The sequence below is a fragment of the Neolamprologus multifasciatus genome, chromosome 19 (assembly GCF_963576455.1).
Source record: "Neolamprologus multifasciatus chromosome 19, fNeoMul1.2, whole genome shotgun sequence".
Lineage (NCBI taxonomy): Eukaryota > Metazoa > Chordata > Actinopteri > Cichliformes > Cichlidae > Neolamprologus > Neolamprologus multifasciatus.
The window spans coordinates 1,918,801-1,939,783 of record NC_140457.1 but is presented as its reverse complement, the minus strand read 5'-3'; the positions used below and the strand labels follow the sequence as shown (position 1 = coordinate 1,939,783).

General features: G+C 43.5%; 2 protein-coding genes across 2 annotated transcripts in view; both read left to right on the top strand.

The window, feature by feature from the left end:
• The window catches only part of dlgap2a (discs, large (Drosophila) homolog-associated protein 2a), a 188,481-nt gene extending 171,936 nt beyond the window's left edge, over positions 1 to 16,545 (top strand). The window contains exons 12-16 of the mRNA XM_085143735.1: positions 5,603 to 5,691; positions 5,848 to 6,287; positions 6,364 to 6,455; positions 10,140 to 10,292; positions 10,391 to 16,545. Coding sequence (XP_084999861.1) covers positions 5,603 to 5,691; positions 5,848 to 6,287; positions 6,364 to 6,455; positions 10,140 to 10,292; positions 10,391 to 10,597 — 981 coding nt within the window. The 3' untranslated portion in view covers positions 10,598 to 16,545. The remainder of the gene's footprint in view (positions 1 to 5,602; positions 5,692 to 5,847; positions 6,288 to 6,363; positions 6,456 to 10,139; positions 10,293 to 10,390) is intronic.
• Positions 16,546 to 16,637: 92 nt separating this feature from the next.
• cln8 (CLN8 transmembrane ER and ERGIC protein) lies at positions 16,638 to 20,215 on the top strand. The gene is made up of 4 exons (XM_085143755.1): positions 16,638 to 16,759; positions 17,050 to 17,675; positions 18,000 to 19,920; positions 19,965 to 20,215. Exons 2-3 carry the CDS (start codon positions 17,136 to 17,138, stop codon positions 18,324 to 18,326), a joined length of 867 nt encoding a protein of 288 aa, XP_084999881.1. The 5' UTR covers positions 16,638 to 16,759; positions 17,050 to 17,135; the 3' UTR covers positions 18,327 to 19,920; positions 19,965 to 20,215.
• Positions 20,216 to 20,983: the final 768 nt, after the last annotated feature.

Here is a 20,983-nt window from a genome sequence, read left to right as displayed (position 1 = left end):
GTGTGTGTGTGTAACAGGGAATTATACTGACATTGAAATTGCCTCCAGTGATGTGTGGAAAGTCCAGTTAAATTACCAGTGCAGGTAATTTAAGCTCCTGGACTCAAATATAAAATAAGCAGAAAGAAGAATTTCTCGTTCGTCTAATCATAAATGTTTAGGTTTAAAACTTTACAGTCTGAGAAGACTTATATGCTTTACTCTCACATTCATCTTTAACAACATTATATTTACCTGCCTATACTCTCACTGTACTGCATGAAAATGATTTGAATGGTCCTGTATATAGCCGGAGACTTACAGGGTTCTTTAAGTATCCCGAGCAGCGATGCAGAAGGTTTCAACCCATCACTTTGGACCTTCATGTTGGCGAATTAAAGCTTTATTTTATAAGACCCATAATTTTCTAACAATTTCTTAGAAACCTTTCCTGAAAAGACTCAAATATTATTGAATGCACTAAGCTGTAATACCAGGGAGTCTGTTATTTTACAATTAAGGGATTTTTTATTCGAAAAGCAAAATTGCTGTAGGACAAATTTAAGAAACTGAGCTTAGTGTCAGTTCACCAAAGCATATTTTTAATTATGACTTTGGATAATGTGTCATAGTCCAGAAGTCTTTGAACTACAGTGTGCAAATACTCATTTATTATATTCAGCCGACCTCTTCGTCATCCATGTGCTTCACCCAGTCCTGTAATTAACCTGGATTATCCTTCCTTTGCATTGATTTCACCCTCTCAGCCTGCCTCTTCTACAGGAGGTCAACTTTTAACATTTCTGCACATTTTTTTAAATGTTAATTATTGGCTTTGTGGACTCGGTGTTGACTTGACTTCCTCCGGTCCTCCCATTGGGACCACTTTAGAGCCATCTGGGCTGCACTTTTGCCACTTTAGAACTCAGACATGCTTACATTCCCAAAGTCTGATTGATTTATTCACAGCAAGAGTTTTAATTGGAGCCTTAATGAGGTCGTATGAAAAAAGGAGTCAAAGCTTTTAACCTTAAACGCACTCTTTGGCTCCAGGAAGTCACCAGGTGGTGTTTGAGTGTTGTGGATGAAAGGCTGAGTCGCTCCGTGCAGCTTTCAGTTTCCACACCTGTGCTGATTCTGTGACTGCGATGATGTATGCACGCCCTTGTATTTCTGCATGTGCGCGCCAAAGCATGTCCAGCCTAAAGAACCCGCTGGACGCAAACTGCACGGCATCCTGGATGTTTTGTCTTCTTTCAGCTCGCATCCATCAGACATGAAACCCATTCTCTATCATGAGGCTTGGCTCTGCCTCTAACACGGAGCGAGTAATGGAGGTCACCTCAGCAGGCTGCTCCGTGCTCATTTCCTCCCTGCTAACAGCTTCTTCCAAACAGCCTGACAGAATACAAAATAGCTCACCAAAAATGTCACTCCTGAGCTTTAATACTGACCACTCCACAACAAAGGTAGGGCTGACATTTCCAAACAACAGAGCTGCACGAGATTCTCAACCAATGCATTTGGTTCACTCTCACAGTCATAATACTACACTGAGTCGGAGATTTATGAATGTCAGATGCTTAAAAGGCCTCTTATAGACATTTTGGGCGCTCTTTGAAACACCCGAGGGCTGGAACGATATCATTGGCAGAGAAATGGACTCGTTTCTTTACAGCTATGTGCACTATAGCACAGTGCTTTGATATCAGACGAACATTATTTACGATGCAGGTATTTCAAATTCAAATACTAGGATCATGAGTTGTTACAGTTCATCCTGAGGAGGACGCAATGCTCACATTAAGTCCTGCTTGTCTAACCTTTGTCAAAGACGAGGGACGTTTGTGGGTAAGTGCAAAGTTAAACCAGCTAAAAAAAACCAGGGCACAACCACGAGTCCTTTTTCTGACCTATGCATGCTGTAAATGTGTTCCTGAAACATTTAACCCATGATTAGCTGACTCTAAACATCCCTGCGAGGAAACCCAGGTGACCAAAGGACGAACATCACTCTCTCTTTCTCTCAGGACCATAAGGCTCCGCTCAGCTCTTATCAAAGCTGCACCGCTCAGGTTATAAATACACCCGACAGAATAGAGAGCTGATCGCTCAGACATCCAAAGTCATCCGAAATATGGTCAACATGTGCCCTGGGCACACTGACTCAGCTCTCCAGTAATCACAGCTGTGATTGGGCTTTCATTTCCCTCAGTCTTTACCAGGCAAATAAAAATAAAGAAGGATAGATCAGATGTTTGTGTAGCTTATGTGGATCCGTATTTCACTAGGAGATGACTTCAGGTTGGGAAAAATGAGGTCAGGAAGACAGTCCTATACAGGGGATAGATGAGCGGTAATGAAGAAGATGATGAGCGTTGGCTGGCAGGGGTAGATAACCGCCGCTGGAGGGAAGATGGAAGATGGTATGATTGTGCTGAGTGGGCTGTGGGTGAAGGAGTGGCTGAGACGTGCAGGCAGACAAGCATCTGATTGGAGGAGGGTGATGTAAGGTGTGAAGAAAGCCCAGGTAGACAAAGGAAAAGCAATAAACAAGAAACTGGGGTTTCAGATGACTCAATGAGGTGTGATTAATCAGGGACCAAGTCTGAGCAAACAAAGCACTTCACATGAACATACAAGCATGGAGAGGGACTGAAGCAGCAGCTGCGTCTGCTCATGCACTTATGTGCATGCAGGGCAGATGTGAGTGTTGTAATCTGCTTTTTGCAAACAGAAAACGATCTATTTTTTTATTTGCATGAGGAGCGGGAGAAGTCGGATCCAATCATAAGTGGTCACTCAAGATGCATTTTAATGCCAGCTGTGAACTGGTATTCTTGAGCTGTCAGCTTGTGTTTGGATCACTCAAAGCAGATGTTAATGCAAGGTCTGTCTCTCTGAAGATACAGCCAATTACACCAACCGTACCAATGAAATCATATTTGCAGAGGACTGCTTGTACTGTCACAGAGAAAAAGAGCTCAGTGGGCACCGGAGAAAAATGACTGACATGACAAAAATGACAAAACAGTATTTAAAAAAAAGAGAGCCACAGTCAGTCAGCAAGACATTGTGGAAACTAGACAAAGAGAGACAAGTGAGAGAAAGAAATTAGAAGAGAAAAAGAAGAACGGATGGAGGAAGAACGGCAGAGCAAAACGGTCAACACTGAAGAGGTGTCATTAAATGTGGCTCCACCGACTGTAGCCACGCAGGAGCCATTATCATCCACTCTGTCCTCCTCCTTCATAGTAAAAACGAATGTCCTCGTTTCTATCACTGTGGATGGTTCCAAAGCATCCAGACGACCATAACTGACTAAAAATGCTTCAAAAGAAACCTTATCTTTAAACACATATATGATGGCTTTTCACACTATTTAAATTATCTTCATGACCTTCATGAGGTCATCACCTACAGCTAACGGTTGTGCCTCGAATGTATTTCCTGCTATCTGCAGTCATCCCTTTATCCTGAGGCACAATGGCCACTCTACAGAAAACACAGGCCAAGAACAGAGAAATGACATTGCATCAGTAAGTTCAGAAATTAGAGTCCATTAACCTGAACATTTTACTGTTTCCTGCAGTGCAGAAAACCCCAAAAAACACCAGGCGCTGTGAAACAGCCTCACCTGGCATACATGCTGGAAGTCCTAGAGTCGCAGTAGCTGTGCACTCTGCAGTCAGTGGCACTCAACGTAGAGCCCAAATTATTGCCTCTCAGAGTTCAAGTAGCAAACACACCTCCACATAAACTGTTTGGAGGAGCCTGCATGACTCAAGCTTTTATGACTGAAATGTGAGAAAGAAAGCACAGAGGAGTATGGGCTCAAATCGTGGTCATAAATATTTTGTACTTGTAAATCAGTGGCTGAGACTGATTTACAAGTCAGTGTGGAGTTAGCCAAAAAAATACGTGTGAAACTCTGCACTCAAGTTTCAAGTTATAAGTATGAATTTTGACCCTGTTTTTCTTCCTTTCATCTGATTGGTCAATTTCATGTCAATCACAAATTTAACTATCCAATCAGAGAACAGATAGGTTTGGCTATTGGAGGGATGCTTTATGGGGCTTCAGGTCCTTGAAGGGAAAAAATGCCCTTTTACATGCTAGCCCAACGTTTTCCTTCATCACCACGAAGAAAAACAGTCTGTGGTCGTCCGAGTTTGGTGATTTTTGTGTCACAGGTTTACGTGCTTAATACAGGGACTAGCATCTAGTGCAGGTAGAGCTGCTGCAAAAACCCACAGAGCTCAGCAGCCAGCGCAACAAATTCTGGATCCCTGGCTTTTAGTTAGCATTTAGCATTAGCATCACATGCTGCGTCTGATGTGAAAGGACCTTTATGCGGCGCACTGTGACTCACAGCAATGGTCCCAGGTCAGCCCTGACTCTGTGTTAAACTAATCCTAAAGTAATAATGGTATTTTTAACCACTGATATACCACAACTTTATCCTTACTGACAGTTAGGGGACCTAGCTGCTATCGGATATTTACACAGAGATCCTCCAGCTTCAAACTGTATTACCCTTCTAGGACCTGCAGTTCAAAAAAGCGCCCCTCCAACAGCCAAATCAATCTGTTCTCTGATTGGATAGTTAAATTTGTGATTGACATGACATTGGCCAATCAGATGAAAGGAAGAAAAACAGGGTTAAAATTCGTACTATAAACTTGAGTCCAGAGTAATACATGTATTTTTTGGTTAAGTCCACACACAAATCTTTTTTTACACATACAAATCCTGATTTACAAGTACAAAATATTTATGACCACAATTTGAGCCCACAGAGGAACACAAACACAAAGCAGACTGCTCAGGTCATGAAACGCAAGGAAGCAGACCAGCAGAAATCTGGGCTTTGCTCCCGCGAGTCCAGATTTGAGATTTCTGGTTCCACGTCTTTGTGATATGCAGAGAGAATGAACGGATGGTGAGAGAAGTGTGTTTCCCACTGAGAAGCATGGCGGAGGAGGTGTGATAATGTTGCTGGTGACACTGTTGGCCATTTATGTAGAACAGCCACAACATTCACAGCGGCTCAGCTTCCCATCTGCTTCCAGTTGGTGGGACCATCATTTGTTTTCCAACAGGACGGCGACCCGAAGCACACGTCCACACTCTGTAAGGGTGTCCGACAAACACGCTAATGGAGCGCCTTCACGTTGACCCGACCTAAACTCACAGGTGTTTGTGTTGAGCTCTCGCAGCGTGTGTGCAAAGGTGGCTAATTTGAAGCTGCTATGCTTATTGCATAGTTGCACAGCAAAGCATCGAACGAGTTCTCAAACATTTAGCTGGCGCTGTGTGGCGCCATTATTAAATCTAATACTTCCTTTTGGGCAACTGCAAATGCTTTATTGGACATTTTATGTTGTAGAAAGTACCCTATAGCACACTGTGCTTCATTCTTTAGCCTAATTTATGCTCAAACCTAAAAACCACCTCAGTCTTTTTCCCTTCGCAGCCTCCATAAATCATACAATGTTTACTTTCTGACACGCTGTGCACCGTTAAGTTGCTCTGTCCAGTCCCAACCCAATAAACACAGAAACACTGGGGAATTGCAGCTCACATAATGAGAAGCACTGTTTGTATCTTTTCTTCGCATTAGGTGGAAGCAGCCACGGACTCTGAATCTGAAAGCAAAGGCTCACGGGAGTACCATTCTGTTGGGATCCAGGTAGAGGATGAAAAGAAAGGGTAAGATAATGGCTTTGGGATTTTCACATCATTACAAAACATCAGGGTTTGATGTTTGATCTCGGTATCGGAGAAAATAGCCCCGCTGTCAGTGCCATTATTCGTCATTTTGGCATGTGTACATTCACCCGTGCCTTTAATCTCTTCGCCCCTCAGACAGGGAAGGTTCAAACGCTCCAACAGCGTGACTGCAGCGGTGCAGGCCGACCTGGAGTTGGAGGGCTTTCCCACCATGGAGGACAAGGGCCTGCAGTTTGGTGGGGGATTCCAGCGTCACTCAGAGCCCAGCACACCTACCCAGTACGGGGCAGTGCGGACCGTGCGCACCCAGGGGCTCTTCAGCTACCGGGAGGATTATCGTACCCCTGCTGAACCCCCCAGTCCCCGGGAGACCACCAGCGAAACCACCTGGCAGCTAGAACCCCCCTCCCCGCGGGAGAACGCGGCTTCGCCGGGCGAGTCGGGGAGGGTGTCGCCTTCCCTGCGGAGGGACGGGAGCTGGTTCATGCAGTTGCTCCACAATGAAACAAAGAGGATGGAGGGCTGGTGTAAGGAGATGGAGGCAGAAGCTGAAGAGAATGACCTGTCAGAGGAGAGTGAGTGGATCTCTGATCCTTTGAGCAGAATTAAAAGTTTGCATGTGCTCTGTTTGATATGCTGCGTGTGATTCAGTTCTAGGGAAAATCCGAAGTGCAGTGGGAAGCGCTCAGCTGCTCATGTCTCAGAAATTCCAGCAATTCTACTGGTTGTGTCAGCAAAACCTGGTAAGACGGGATTTTATTAAAGTCTGTAGGTAAAGAACAAATAAAAATGCTGTTTATATCATAGCTCACATGTAGGTGACATTAACTGCAGCACACAAATAACATGACCATCCACACTGCATGTGATCCATCCTACTAGGGATGCACCGATACTGATACTGGTATCGGGTATCGGGGCCGATACTGTAAAATGTGTGTGTACTCATACTCGTAAAAGTTAACCGATACCATGAACCGATACTAACTTATTTCATTAATCAGAGGGTGGCTTGTCATTTCTGTTGTAGTTTTTTAGATTGGCCACTAGGGGGACATCCCGCGCTAAACAGGCACAGGGTTAGGCGAGTGAGACTGGCGGCTCCAGATAAAAAAGAGAAACTGGAGGCTGCTGTAGCTAGGCTAAACAAAATGTCAGCAGTGTGGAACAGCCAACTTTAACTCAGGTTTTGGAAAAGTGATGAAAAATGTCAAGAGAAAATCCACGGGCAGTTAAAATAACAGAGGCTCTGACTCATTTTATCGCTCTGGATGACCAGCCAATGCCGGTCGTGGAAAACATAGGATTGCACCGTCTTCTCAGCATACTCAAGCTACAATATGAAATTCGCCAACCACCCACACATCAGGGAGATAATGGTTTAATTTAACAGAAGTGCTTATTTTTCACTTGAAATTTTTTTGTGGTCATTTTTATTAAGATTTTATTTTTTATCGGCAGAGAATAAAATAAAACCTGTCTTCCAATTCATTGCATTTGTGTGTGTGTGTCTGTGTGTGTGTGGTAGAAGTATCGGTTTTTGTACTCCGTATCGGCAAGTACTCAGATCCAAGTATCGGTATCGTATCGGTTTGAAAAAATTGGTATTGTTGCATCCCTACATCCTACCACATCTGTGCTTGAAGGTAAGAGAGAGAGAAATTAGAATGACACAGCTACATGTGGCACAAAGGTGATAGACTCAAAATATTGATTGTGCTGTAGAATGAACCTTTGTCATTAGAAACAGTTCCACACTTTGTTCTTCAACCTTCGATACACGTTTAATACTTTAGCTGGTGCTAACAAACTGAATTGAACTGCCTGAAAATGTCATTGATTGGGGAAAAGTGCAACATTGAGAATCAATAGCTATTCGGCGCATTTATATGTGACCTGAGCATTCTGAAATAAAACAATACATGCATGTGTGTGTGTGATGCAGCTTTATCCTGGAACAGAGGAAGTAAAGGTAGAACCAAGCTTCTATTCAAATGGATCTGAGACACCAGCAGTGTGTGTGGCACAGATGTTCCTCAGCACTATCACAGCCACTGGTTTTGCCTCTAAGTGTACGGCTTGCGTCTGTAACTTGCGTCCTATTGGCTGTGGTAGCTGCTGCCTCCATGGTTCTGGATCTCGGGGCCCGTTCCTTTGCTGACGTGATCCGAGCCTCTGTGCTGTCCTCTGAGCTGGCCTTTTCTAGCCACTGGTAGGATGTCTTCCCCTGTCTGTCGATGGTACTGATGTAGATGTAGATAGATGGTGCAGATATATCCCATGCAGGGGCTTGGTCATCCAATACACTTCCTCCTCCTGTTCCTCATCACCGTCTGTCTTTAGCTGCCTGAGGCTCTCGTGGAGCAGCCCTCGTGAGTGCTGTACTGTGGCTCTGACACTCAGTGATCCATGCCTCCCACTTTCTGTAGCTCATGGAGCGTCTGGATGTTGGACTTTGGGTGAAAACCTCCATGCTTTATGAGGGGTTTTCATGTCTTGACATTTGTGACATCTCCTCCTCCTGTGGGCATCTTATTATTCCAGCTGGTTGTCTGATGACCGCTAGGGCATATGCATTGATGGCTTGTATCTTATTCCTACTATTCAGCTGGCTTCTCTGCAGCTGTGAGTTGATGTCTCCCTCACACCTGGCATACAGTTAGGTAGGTAGGTAGAGGTACTATTTCCTCCTGAAGGAGACGGTGTTATGAATGTTTACTCAACAAACAGCAACCTTGACCATGCCATAAATCCATATGGAACAATATTTCATACACCGCCTTGGTTTGTGAAATGTCCACAAATGAGAAACTTAAAAGGACGTCTCATCTTGTTTTAGGAGCCGGCTTTTCTTTAACATCTCAATCAACATTTAGGAAGCCTGAATTAAAACGAACGCTGTGCACAGACGGCTTCTCTGGGAGAATCTCCAGGATTTGAAGCACAAACAGACACAGCCGAAGCTTAAAACTCACTAACTCCTGCCAAACCTGCCAGCTCTGAATATTTGAAGCCTTGAGACTTTGGAGTTTGCCGAACATCACAGGCACAGAGGTCAGAATAAAGCTGATGGAGTCCATCTCTCAGTAATTAGAGATAACAGGAGCGAATTGTGTTTCTGGCATTCCTCACATGGTGGACACTCATGTTTGAAATCTAAGGGTTTTTGTTTTTTTTAAATGGCTTTCTTTATGCTAATCTCATAATACTGTACAAATATCAAAGCCGAATGTAATTTAATATCTGTGTGTGATGTTGCAACAGATACAACTTTAGCAAAGAGCTGAAGAAACAACATTTTAATTGGTTAATGAATTTCTACACTTGGGGCCAAAGATGATATTTTTTAGATCATTTTAGCGACTTCCTGCTGTTTGTTTGGCTAAAAATAATTATCTGATTACTTAATGCACAGGAAACCAAATGAGTTGGGAACTTCAAAACTTAAAGAACAAGCCCCCGTCATATAAAATACTACATCTACTCTGCTGCACGCTTCAAATGTCATAATGACACTTCAAATGTCGAGTCACAGCACAGATGTTTGGTCGGTGCAAAGTTTATGAAACCATGGAGCTGAAATAGTTGAAGTTATGAAGTAAAACATGGAAATATATGAATAAAAACATGGATAAAATCCTGGATACAGTGCAGGGTGTGCTGCAGCCTGAGCTCCACACCATCAAGCCCTGAAATCAAACTACGCCTCCTGAGAGAGCCTGTTTCTAATCGAATTTCTGCGTTTGATTTGGGAATAAAGAAATTTGCAATTAAATTAGAATTTGTAACGAACAAAGGTTAATAATATGCACACATTTACCTCAAGATCATCAATCTTTTTTCTCCCTGCATCAGTTTAAGAGCCTCTCATGATCATCCCTTACTGGGTTTTAGACGTTATTGTCCTCGAGCACAAACCGGCGTACCCGGGTCCTCGTGGGCGGCGTTCAACACATAAAATCAGCTCAGAGATTCTGTTCAGGCGTACGCAGGTTGTGCTTCCTTATCATGAATAGCCTTCACAAGAATATTCAGCTTGGAAGGAGCTAATTTAAAGAAAGAAAGAGGGAGCGGCACACGGTCAACTCAAACCCGTGACTCATTAACCTGCAGCAGTTACTGAGACAATGAGGCACCTTTCAGTCGGATGTTCCTTTCATTTCAGATATCAAGTGATGAATAGGTCTGCGCCGACAGTCGGCTTAGTATTTCAGGCCTCATTCATGAACGAATGACGGACCGCTCTCCAACACGAGCTGTTGCCCCTCATTTCAATCACTAGTTTTGAATAAGACGAGGACATCTAGTGGACTGGAGCTGAAGTGCAGTAAGCAGGGTGGCCCACATGTGTGTTACATTATATCTGCCTCACCACTTGAACACTCTTAAGAGTATTTGATCTTTCGTCTTGTGCCCGTGCTGCGTAGGACCCCAGTGCCATGCCGCGACCCACCTCTCAGGACCTGGCCGGGTTCTGGGACCTGCTGCAGCTCTCCATCGATGACGTCACCATGAAATTTGACCAGCTGCAGCAGATCAAGAACAACAACTGGAGGCCTGTAGATAGCCCAGAGAAGAAGGTGAAGAAGGTTTTTTTTTTTTAAAATGTGGAGCAAACAAAAACTATTTTCTAATAAATCGCAAAATTACATTTGAATCTTTCTCTATCTTTCTAAAGGCACCAGCTCCCGTACCAAAGAAGACAATTCGACAGAAGAGTGCAATGACGAGGGAGAAATCCCTGGACCTCCCAGATCGGCACCGGCAGGAAGCCCGCCGACGGCTCATGGCAGCCAAGCGGGCGGCCTCTTTCCGGCAGAACTCATCCTCGGAGCGAGCGGACAGCATCGAGATCTATATTCCAGAGGCTCAGACTAGACTTTGAGAGGATCGGGTCAGGGGCTAACACGTCTCCCTATTTCAAACAAAACTTTCAAACTAGCCTTTTTCTAGACTGCTAATCTCTCTACTCTTCCTTTATCCATCTGTCGTCTGATCTGATAGCCATCCTCAGTGCCCATCGCCAAAACCCCAGCGGACTGTAGGATGCGCCGAGGCTATACTCCTGCATCCAGAGCGAGCGTTAGCAGAAATGTCTGACACGAGTCGCTCGGGTTTCTCCTTAGCTCACTCTCATGACACCCGACCTACAAGCTCTCTCATCCAGTGTCCTGGATGGATACATCTGTAGTTTTTCAGCATTTGCAAAGTGCCATTTAAAAAGTGCAGCTTTGAGAACCTACCAGCAACCAGGCCTTTGAGCTAAAAGAGTAAATGAGAGATTTATTTGTTTCAAGTTGTTCAAAAACGGTTAAAGTTAGTAGCCCTTCGATACTTTTTGATCATTTGAAAATTATCGTATGATTTTTTTTTCTTTTGGGGAATAAGAAGCTAAGTATCACTAAATTGTTGTAAGTTCAAGTCTTTGCAAAGTGCCAATGCTTGAAATACCTCAACTGTGTGCATGTGGCACTGGTTACACATCCAAGGTTATTCAGGCAGCCCTAAATAAGCTCTGGACTGGTCAGTGTTGAAAGATGCAGCTTTCTACCCAATCTGGTTGTAGTCAAACATTCTTCATGGTCTGGATTGGTGGAAGGATGACATCAGCTCATCAACGCGCACATTTCAAACATCTTTCCTATATATCTCATGTTGCCAACTTTCAGATATCGACATTTACTTGAAGCTGAAAACATGCAAGTCTTGTGCCAACACGTTCATCCTGTCAATGCAGTAGAAACCAGTATGAAAGTGTCTGTAACTCCTTAGATTGAAATGTGTAGACAAATGCACTTATGCACTTATTACAGTTCTCTGTATTTCCAAGGGAAATGTACATACCCCAGTTCACAATAGTACTGTTGTATTTTTGAATTGTGAGTGGGATGAATATTCATCATGTTTCCCCCCCTGCGTCTCTGCTGTTTCCCGCCCTTTCTTTTGCTCTTGACTCCTCTGGATTTGTTGCACACATGCAGTCGTTTTGATCGCGCGCACGCTCCACGCCGCACGGCCGTCTTTTCATCCGACATGCTTCTGTCAGGCCCTTTCAAGTTGCACCCTCAGCCACAGTCAACGAGGAGTGATGGAGAGAAAAACGTCAAAACATAAACAAAATATCTGCATACGCGCTTCTTTAATCTATGAAGTAATTTTTCCCATTTCTTGAAAAGTTCAGTGTAGTTTGAAGTCTCCCTGTGGCTGACACCCTTTAGGAAAAGATGGGGAATAATGAAATGAAACTGGGGCAAAGGCTTTTCCAGAGGGATGCAAGCAGCAAGTCTCACATAGCTAAAACTCTGCAAGAGCCCTGCTGAACAGACACCGATGCCAATTTTAAGTAGTGAATGGAGATTTGCACAATCCGAAATTCCACACAAACAAAAGCTAACGATCACCTACATCTAAATATGCAACTGTTACAGAGCTCTGGGGTTTTCAAAGTGTGGTTCGGGGACCTCCAGGGGTCCACGACTCAAAATAGTTTGTCAATCTGTACGGGCGCAATACACACCAATAAAACGATTGTAATCGGTGAAGGAATAGCTGGTTTGATCCAATCCTGGTCCGTGATTGTTCCTCATAAATTCATTCTGAGCAAAACGCTAAAATTCTGCTGCTTAATTCTGAAACTTCGACGTTCGCTCCGCTGTGTTGCTGATGTCGCTGTCAAATCATTGACCTAAAGACTGAAGTCTATTAGTAAAACCTTTGGGATAATCAACCCACTAAATGGTGCTGCTTTTTATTTAATCAGTACAGTACTAGACAAATAATCAAGTCGAAATAATGCGCTGTCCACTGAACGGTACATCACTTTAAAAATCTATTTTTATGACTAATTGTGCCCGAGTGCCTGGCTTCATTATGGGTGGGTTCAGGGATATGAATCATATGATAGCAGTAAAAAAACAAAGTCCCTGGATTTGAGTAGTGTGTGTGTGTGTGTGTGTGTGTGTGTGTGTGGATCTTGTTTTTGTAGCACAATGCTGACTCTAAGTCAATCTAAGGTCTGCGCGTCATTTTCCTATTACTACCCAGCTGTGGCCTGACCTCCATCGCCCGCCGCACCCCCACACAGATCTACACGCCATCGCCGTGCCATCAGCTGTTTGATAAATTGTATTTTAGATACCTCGATTTACTTTTTGCTCCTGCGAATTGTACTTTTGAGTAAACGCAGTATTTTTTGAACCATGCGCATCCTTGAAGACAAACTCCGAGCAAACGTGGGATTCACACTTGTTTTCAAGCTACCATGTATGACACATTCCTTATCTGTCAAACTTCTTGTAGCAAACCTCAGACAACACATTACAGAATGACCAGGTAACCAAAGGCTGCGATGGAGTGACAGCGTTTCAATGAAACAAGGAAACGCGGCGAGCTCGAATTCTGTTGGGTTTTTCACTGCAGAGGCAGTTTAATAGTGAGACAGTGGGTATCTGGAAAGCGTCTGGGTGTGCGATGCCAGGCAGTTGGCAGAGCGGGGACGTTCCCCTGCTGTTGCCACAGTGGCAGACAGACGGCAGAGAGACAGACTCGGGTTGACATATGCTGGCTTAGAGGAGACGAGAGCTCGGCGCTGAGGCCCAAACTGCTGGTGCTGTTCTGTAGCTGGAAGGCTGTTCGTGTGAGGATCGCTCGCTGCTGCGCCGGGTCATTTTTAGCCTCTCTTTGACTAAGCAAAGCAGCTTATGTAAGATTTTGGGTCCTTGGTGAGATCAAGCAAACTGCCTCTAAGGCAAAGCTTGTGTTGATAAATGTATTGCTGAATTGTGGTCTGCACTGTAGAACTTAAGCATCAGCGCTACATGTTTCTGCTGGGCTGAGGCTGAAACGACTGAGGAGGTTCTCCCTTACGCATCTCGAGCAGAGCCGTGAAAAACGTAGTATAACCGCCACCTGATTCAGTTTCAAGCATTTCATTTGCACCTTTAAGGCGCGTCGCATAATTTGCGAGGCCTTTTTTCTAGTCGGACCTTGAAGGAACCAGGGGAGATGGAAAAGGCAATAAGGAGACGAGTGTGATGCATTTAGAGATAGGAACAGAAATCCTCCCTCCCTCAGAGACAAACCTCGCTGCTCCGACGGCTGGGTTTCGTCTCCCAGTGAAAATCGTTTTCCTTTTCTTTTGAGGTGCAAACGCATTCTCACATGAACTCTTTTTCACAGAGCGATCTTGTATTCCCTCGAAGCCGACTGTAGCGCTTATTCTGCGCCGAATCCTTCTGGATGACGCACAGCATGAATCCGATACTGTGAGCGCCAAGAGAGTCTTCTTTTGAGGATGCAGTTGCAGCGCTTTCCTTCAGGTGGCCCGCTGAAACCTCGTGTGAACCCAGAGCGTACAAAATGTCAACAATGCTGTATTCAGTGCCAGGAGGGCAGCGGCCAACTGCAAGTGCAATGTCTTTGACTTATCCAGCAAACTGTAAAGTTCTTACTGCACATTAGTTTTACGCAATCAAACCATGACTGCCGTCGCCGACCCATCTCCAAACACGCCGTTCGAGCTTGTATCTACACATCCTGTGGCCTCACTTCTGGTACGACTGTCTATGCGCTTTAAACTCTAGAACCCATGACGTGAACTATTTCAAGGGGACTTTTTGGTAATCGTGCCATGGAAAGAAACACACTGATACAACACTTCCTAGAAGTTGGAATGTGAAACTCTATAATTACTAGACAAAATGAAAAAATGTAGTTGTTTAGCTAAAACTATTTTCATCTCTTGTATATCATATCTATAGGAAGGATGAATATAATGCCAAATATTCATTATTTGTAAAGAAATATATATATAGATATATAAATATAAAATATATGCTTCATTGAAACACAACTATTTTCTGCACTTGCTCATGTTTTGCTGTTATTCTCACTTTGTTATGGTTCCTTTCTAAGCTGATATGATGGCATGCAAAAAAAACCTGATTTTGAATGTATGCTTATTTATTCTTTTTTGTTTTTAAGAATTATGTCACACTGATGTACATGTGTTATGTATTTATTTAAGTCTGCCACACGTGCATCTCTCAAGGTGCGTTCTTTCAGTGCAAGTTACCTTATCGTTAATTTATTTTGTATTATTATACCATATGCATTTTCCTCCATTCTTTCAGAGCTGTTGGGAGATTTTGCCTCTTTGAGTCGTTGATCATTGCTTAGTTCACTCAGTGTAAATAATTCTGCAATTAAATTTTTTGAGAAAAAGTTTGAGACAAGTTTGTCTTTGTGGTCCTTTTTTACTTTGAACAGTAACTCGCTGCTGTTGTGATCATCACAGCAAAAGTATTCACATAAATCTTAGACATTATACATTACACTGCATTTAATCCACTGGAGTGGGTATGCCAGAATTACAGCTTTCTGATGCCTGTCCTAACAGTAACTACTTCCAGCGGAGGAATTTTCTCCCACCGGAGGGGAGCTAAACGAATTCATCAAACTGCTCTTGACATTTCATGCATTTTAGATCTGTGGCCCGCTAACGAAAATAGCAGTGAAATAAAGATGAAGTGTAGCTCTGAATCATCAGTCAAAGAAATTGGTGCACTTACTTTCCGATGTTCATAGTGTGTCAGGAGGTTCACCAAAGAACTGGCATTTATATAAAAGAATAACTGAATGAACTGGCTTTTGTTTTTTCACATCTAACAAAAGCGATCAGCGTGCGTCAGCTTACTATAAATCAATCTTATCCAATTCAGGGTCACGGGGGAGCCGAGGCCTCCCCCAGCTGTCACAGGGTCCACCGTGGAAAGGTTGTCAGTCTGTCGCTGGGCTAGCGCGCAGAGGATGACAACCCTTCAAGCTCACGGTCACACCTACAGCCAATTTAGAACCAGCAATTAACCTGACCCCATGCACTCGTTTGGAGAGGAAACGCAACATCACACAGGTGCTTCTTGCTGCGAGTCGACAGTGCCCATGTGTTCAGCTTACCCTTGAACACCATTCTTTAAAGCAACCCACATAATGCTTCTGGCACTAAAGAGTTCTATATTCAGCATTGACCTAATCTATATCCCAGCATGGTTACATTTAAAATTTGCAGGTTATATTCTTGTAATTTATCTCATGCACCACAGCAACGGCAGCATCCATAAATTCTACAGACCTGCAGGCTGACTGTCTGCAAGAATGCGACCACTGGTACAGTATCAGGTCTCTACACTTCAGATGATCAGTGTCCAAATGTTTCAAAGACCTTGTAATGGCCATAAAGGTGGAAGTCAGGCAAAGATATGCTGGGTATTACATGTTTTCAATGCTTTTCATTCCTGCAGAATTTTGACCTACGAGCTCTTTGCCAGGTAAACAACAATGGGTAATTTGTCTTACCCAGTAAACCTGAGAGGAAGCTGAGAAAGAGTCCAGTGAGAGTAGAACTCAAGGTCCGCTCCTATTTGTTAAACGGCTCTTGCAACAAATGAAAATAAAACACATTAATAATACGGTGAAATAAAATAAATCAAAGCTTTAGCACATCAGCTCCTCAAAAACAAAACCACGAAAAATGTAATCAAGGCCACTTCATTTGAATCTCACAATGCAAGGGCTCCCTCTGCTGGTCGGAGATATACACACATGCCATGTCCCAGTAGCTCACCTCTAATAGTTAAAAATGCAGTTCTGTGCACACGTTTATTCCTTTTTTGAGCAGAAATCGTCATTTTTATTGACATGACTATATTATTTATTGCTGTGAGGGTTTATTTGTTTATCTTACTATTTGTTTAGCGGTTTATTCAGTTGAATCTTGCGACTTCTTCTACAGGAATCCGGTCGTAATAATAGATAATCGTGATTAATATTAAAGAGGCTGTTTCCAGACAGAAAATATAAATAAGAGGCAACCAATGGGATTCTACGGCTGATCAGCGCTGACCAATGGGATGTCTGCAAAGTACAGCGAGGCTGGACTTCCTGTGTGGATGTCACATGACCAAATTGGAGTCGTATGATGTGAGTTTTCCTGTTTGGGGGTACTAGCGGTTACAAAGGGACGCTGTACTCCCCTTAACGCTTCGGTCCGGTAAGTTACACGTTTCTGTGTTAGTTAGTTAGTAAGTAAATTTAGATTTAATCATTTTTAAATATTCTGTGAGATATGTCGCGATGCTAACGTTGAACTTTTCTCTGACTCCTCTTTCGAAGAACTCTGTAGTGAAAGTTTGTCACAGGCGGATGAAATGAACACAGATTGAAGGCTTACATAGAGTTTAAATAAAATGATCCGTGTGTACCGAGGTCCACGGCTTCGTGGAGTGTTTTCACAGGCACAGTGCTGCGTTAATGGATGGTGTGTTGTCTGTTGTTTTGCAGGTGGGCCACACACACCATGCTCCTAGCAGCTCCACCTTCAGGTGAGCCTCCCCGCGCTCAGGTTCGGTGATCCTCCGTAAAGCGCCATGGCCTCCGAGCAGCACACCGGCCGCCTCCCCCAGCCCAGTGCAGAGTACTTCTCATGGGACTATCGCCTCCAGCTCATCGGCCTTGGCTTCTGCTTCTACACTGCAGTGTTCCTCTTCTGCCACCTCCTGTCTGCGTCTCTGTGCCGGACCTACAAGTCCCTGCTGGCCAAAGAAAAGGTTTTTTGGAACCTTGCTGCCACCCGGGCAGTGTTTGGCATCCAGAGTACAGTAGCCGGTCTCCGGGCCCTCACTGAAGACTCCTCAATCACCAGAGACAAAGTGAGGGGCCAGGAAGACTGGTCGTGGTTTAACGTGCTCACAGCCACGGGCTTTTTTGCATTTGAGAATGTTGCACTTCACACCTCCAATGTGGTGTTTTGGTCATTCGACCTCCCACTGGCCACGCACCATTTCTTCGCCCTGTCGGGATACGTGGGGGCGGTGGTGTGGGATTCCCTGGGCCACTTCCTGCCCATGGTCACCCTCCTGCTGGAGATGAGCACGCCATTCACCTGTATATCCTGGATGCTGCTGAAGGTAAGCATGATCGTGTCATCTCATTCTCCGGACTTGTATTTGTACGTAATCTTTGGTAAGTCCAGGCCCGGCTTTCTGTAGCATCTCACTGGCTTGACCTTTTTCTTGACTTGGAAGTTTTGCTTCCTCTTGGGTCTTGTGCACCTTGTGATTATGTTCACTGTATCAGAACGTTCTTAGAAAGAGGAAGTTCCCTTTTAAAAACAACAAAAACCTGAAGCACTAACCACAGTTGTCTCTGTTCCTTCTGCTCACTGGTTTAGTGAACAGATTTTGCATGAATGTGAAGAGAAAGTGTCTGACAGATTGTGTCTCCCCTGACAGGCTGGCTGGGCCTGCACTCTGTTCTGGAAAGCCAACCAGTGGGTGATGATTCACATGTTTCACTGTCGAATGGTACTCACTTACTACATGTGGTGGGTAACCTTGACCCACCGGGTGGAGCTGTGGACCCATGCGCCCCTGCCCCCGCTAATACTCTTCTTCACTGGCCTCGCTCTGCTCACACTTATCCTCAACCCCATATGGACCCACAAGAAGACAATGCAGCTTCTGAATCCTGTGGACTGGAACTTTGGCAACAAGGCGATCCCAGTGAACGGCACCACCGACTGTCAGCCTCAGGCTTCTGGAAAACCTCATGCCAGTTAAGGAGTATCATCTGTGTCATTTCCTGTTTCAGTTATGGCTTTTTATTTTATTATTTGAGACTGAGTGGGAGCTGACTTTTCATGGATGCTTGTTTTAAATTCTACGTTTGTTAGACTGGACTTCTTTCTAGTCCCTTGTTCTGTAACGCATCTTTTCCTCTAGCACCACCTCAACTCAACTCTACTCGGTTTTTACAATTGTGTAGCACCTCAATGTGGGCGGGGTCATAGCAAGGTGGGCAGAAAGTCCCAGTCTGCGTTTTCTTGTCAGACTTCGGGTAAAAGAAGTTTGTGTCTCCATTTCCTTCGTTGTTGGGTTTGAAAAATAGCAGATTTGATTCTTGTGAAGGAGTCGCTCTCATGACTCATCCAGTGACATCATCCCTGGCCAATCAGTGGCATGAAGTCTCCCGATGTCACATTTTTGTTTGACTCAGCTCCTCACAAACTCACCTAATGGAAACCCTTTAAAGTAAGTACTTGAGTTGTGTAGGTGCTAGTGGAAAAGGGCATAAAGAGACTTGGCTCCTGACAAAGGTTTACATATGATCACAACAGAATCTTTCCCTGCACAGCTTTTATTTCGATTTCGTTTTATTTCAGGACTCTGGTATTACTGTCTGGCTTTTTCCAGGCTCATAACAGGACTTTGTGGTTCATTATGCACACAAGTATTATCGATGCAGCAAAGAGTTGGCAATGGTGCAATTTCACACCTTTTAACAAGTGTTGCAAGTAATAAATTACCTTTTTCAGTATAAAATATGTATGAGAGCAGCTCCTGGATTAAAAATCAGTAAGTTAAAGATCAACTAAAGCTTTGAGATAAAGAGCAGAATTAAACTGGACTTTAATATGAGTTGGGAGTAGATGTTATCGGCTCACAGCTGTTTCTGTTGTGTAGCTATTGACAGTGAATTTAGCTCTGTCTGTTTAGGGAAGTGTGAAGTGAGCGTGAAGTGTCTCTAAATCAAAGCACTGTGAACTCCAGAGTGGACCCTTTGTTACACAGCTCTGCTGCCTGAGTGGGGTAAAACTGGATCATGTTTGAGGATGACCTCATAGGTTTACTCTTTGAAGTTATTAGTGTTGTTCAGATTGTGTGTTTGGACTGCATCAGCAGAGAAACAAGCATGTTTCATGGCAGTGTTACACTGAGTCACAGCAGTCTGCTTCACAAAGGCTTTACTGTGCTTACACTAAACCTCTGACCCTGATAATTGTGGTTTAAACTGCTGCAGTCCAGCTTTATTTATGGTGTATTCTAAAATCCACTGAGTTTTATTTTATGTGTGGGATTTTTATAAAAACATACTAATGGCGATTGTGTGTGTTCCTGTATTTAAACCATTGGAAAGTTTTTATTTGTCTTTCGCTGCAAATGTTCAACTTCTCCACAATATCCCACTTTAACAGCTCTGCTTTTAGTTCTCATTAATAGAATAGCCCTGTGTTGTTATTGTACACGGGAAACAGAATCACGTGTTATATTCAGTCATTTTTTAAGACCATTTTAATTGTGCACGTGGTTGTAATTGTCTTTCTACAGCGTGCACATTAACACCTTTGGCTCGACCTGCACAAAAGCTGCCTGTGTGTTAAATAAAGTGGAAAATGCTTCAAAGCCTCAGTCCAGTAGATTTAAACTTTTCTGCTTTTCACACCTTCAGTAATTTAATTTTTGTAAAGAGTGAAATGTTGATTTAACTGTAGCTCTGATCTCACTTTAAATAAATCTGATCGTGTTAGATTCAGATTGTAAAATTGGAGAACTACCATGTGACAGATGTCCTGTTGATTCAGTGCCATATACAAACAGCTTCTGTGTTATCTATGTTGGACTGTGCATTCATTTAAACTACAGAGTTTCAAAATAAAGTGTTTCCTTGGTTATTGTGTCTCTTTGTTCTGTTTTTTCTCCTGTCACCATGCTTCCGCATGTGACCCAGAAATTCATGTAAGTGGGGCATGTTCACACAGGTCTGCAGAGCAGAGGGTGACGTTGCACTGAAGGACCTGTAATGTAGGCTTTAAACAAAGTTGATTGACAGATGCTGCAGCTGTGACATTTAACTGGCAGCCCTTCAAGAGGGGAGGAAGTCTGATTTGTTGTTCCTTCCCCCTCTTGCATTTCAGGTGGGAAGCTCAGTGTGAGCTGAGGGGGGAGGAGAATGAAAGAGGAGGGCTTAGCTTAGACTGTAAGATGTGCAACAGAGGATCTGCCTGTAGGTGGCGCAATGGGAATAATTACCTCCAGTTTTCAATTGATTTTTTTTTTCAACATTGCCATAAACCATCAGCACATTTTTGCACATTTAAGGAGGATTTCCCCCTGAACAGCGAGCACAGGGCTGCAGCAGCTTTGTCTCGTACACAGATCTGTTACAGTCTGAAGAGTCACTTATTGATGCTTCATTTTAAAGTTCAGTTCAGTTCATTTTTATTTCAAACATGTGCCTTCACAATCATTACAAAATATCATTCCATTATTTGTTTGAAAAGGAGCAGGCAGAAGTATTTACTTATTTGTCCCCACCCCCTCAAGTTTTACCTCATTCATTTATTTATTTTTTTAGTCTTAAATTAAACGAACAACATATGAAACTAAAGTAAAGCAAAACAAAACATACATAAATCAAAAACAAGAAATTTGCAAGC

Excerpts from the sequence above, each read along its gene's own strand:
- cln8 (XM_085143755.1), top strand. The coding sequence starts at position 17,136 with ATGGCCTCCGAGCAGCACACCGGCCGCCTCCCCCAGCCCAGTGCAGAG. Across the intron at positions 17,676-17,999 it reads TATCCTGGATGCTGCTGAAG|GCTGGCTGGGCCTGCACTCT; the intron begins GTAAGCATGATC and ends CTCCCCTGACAG.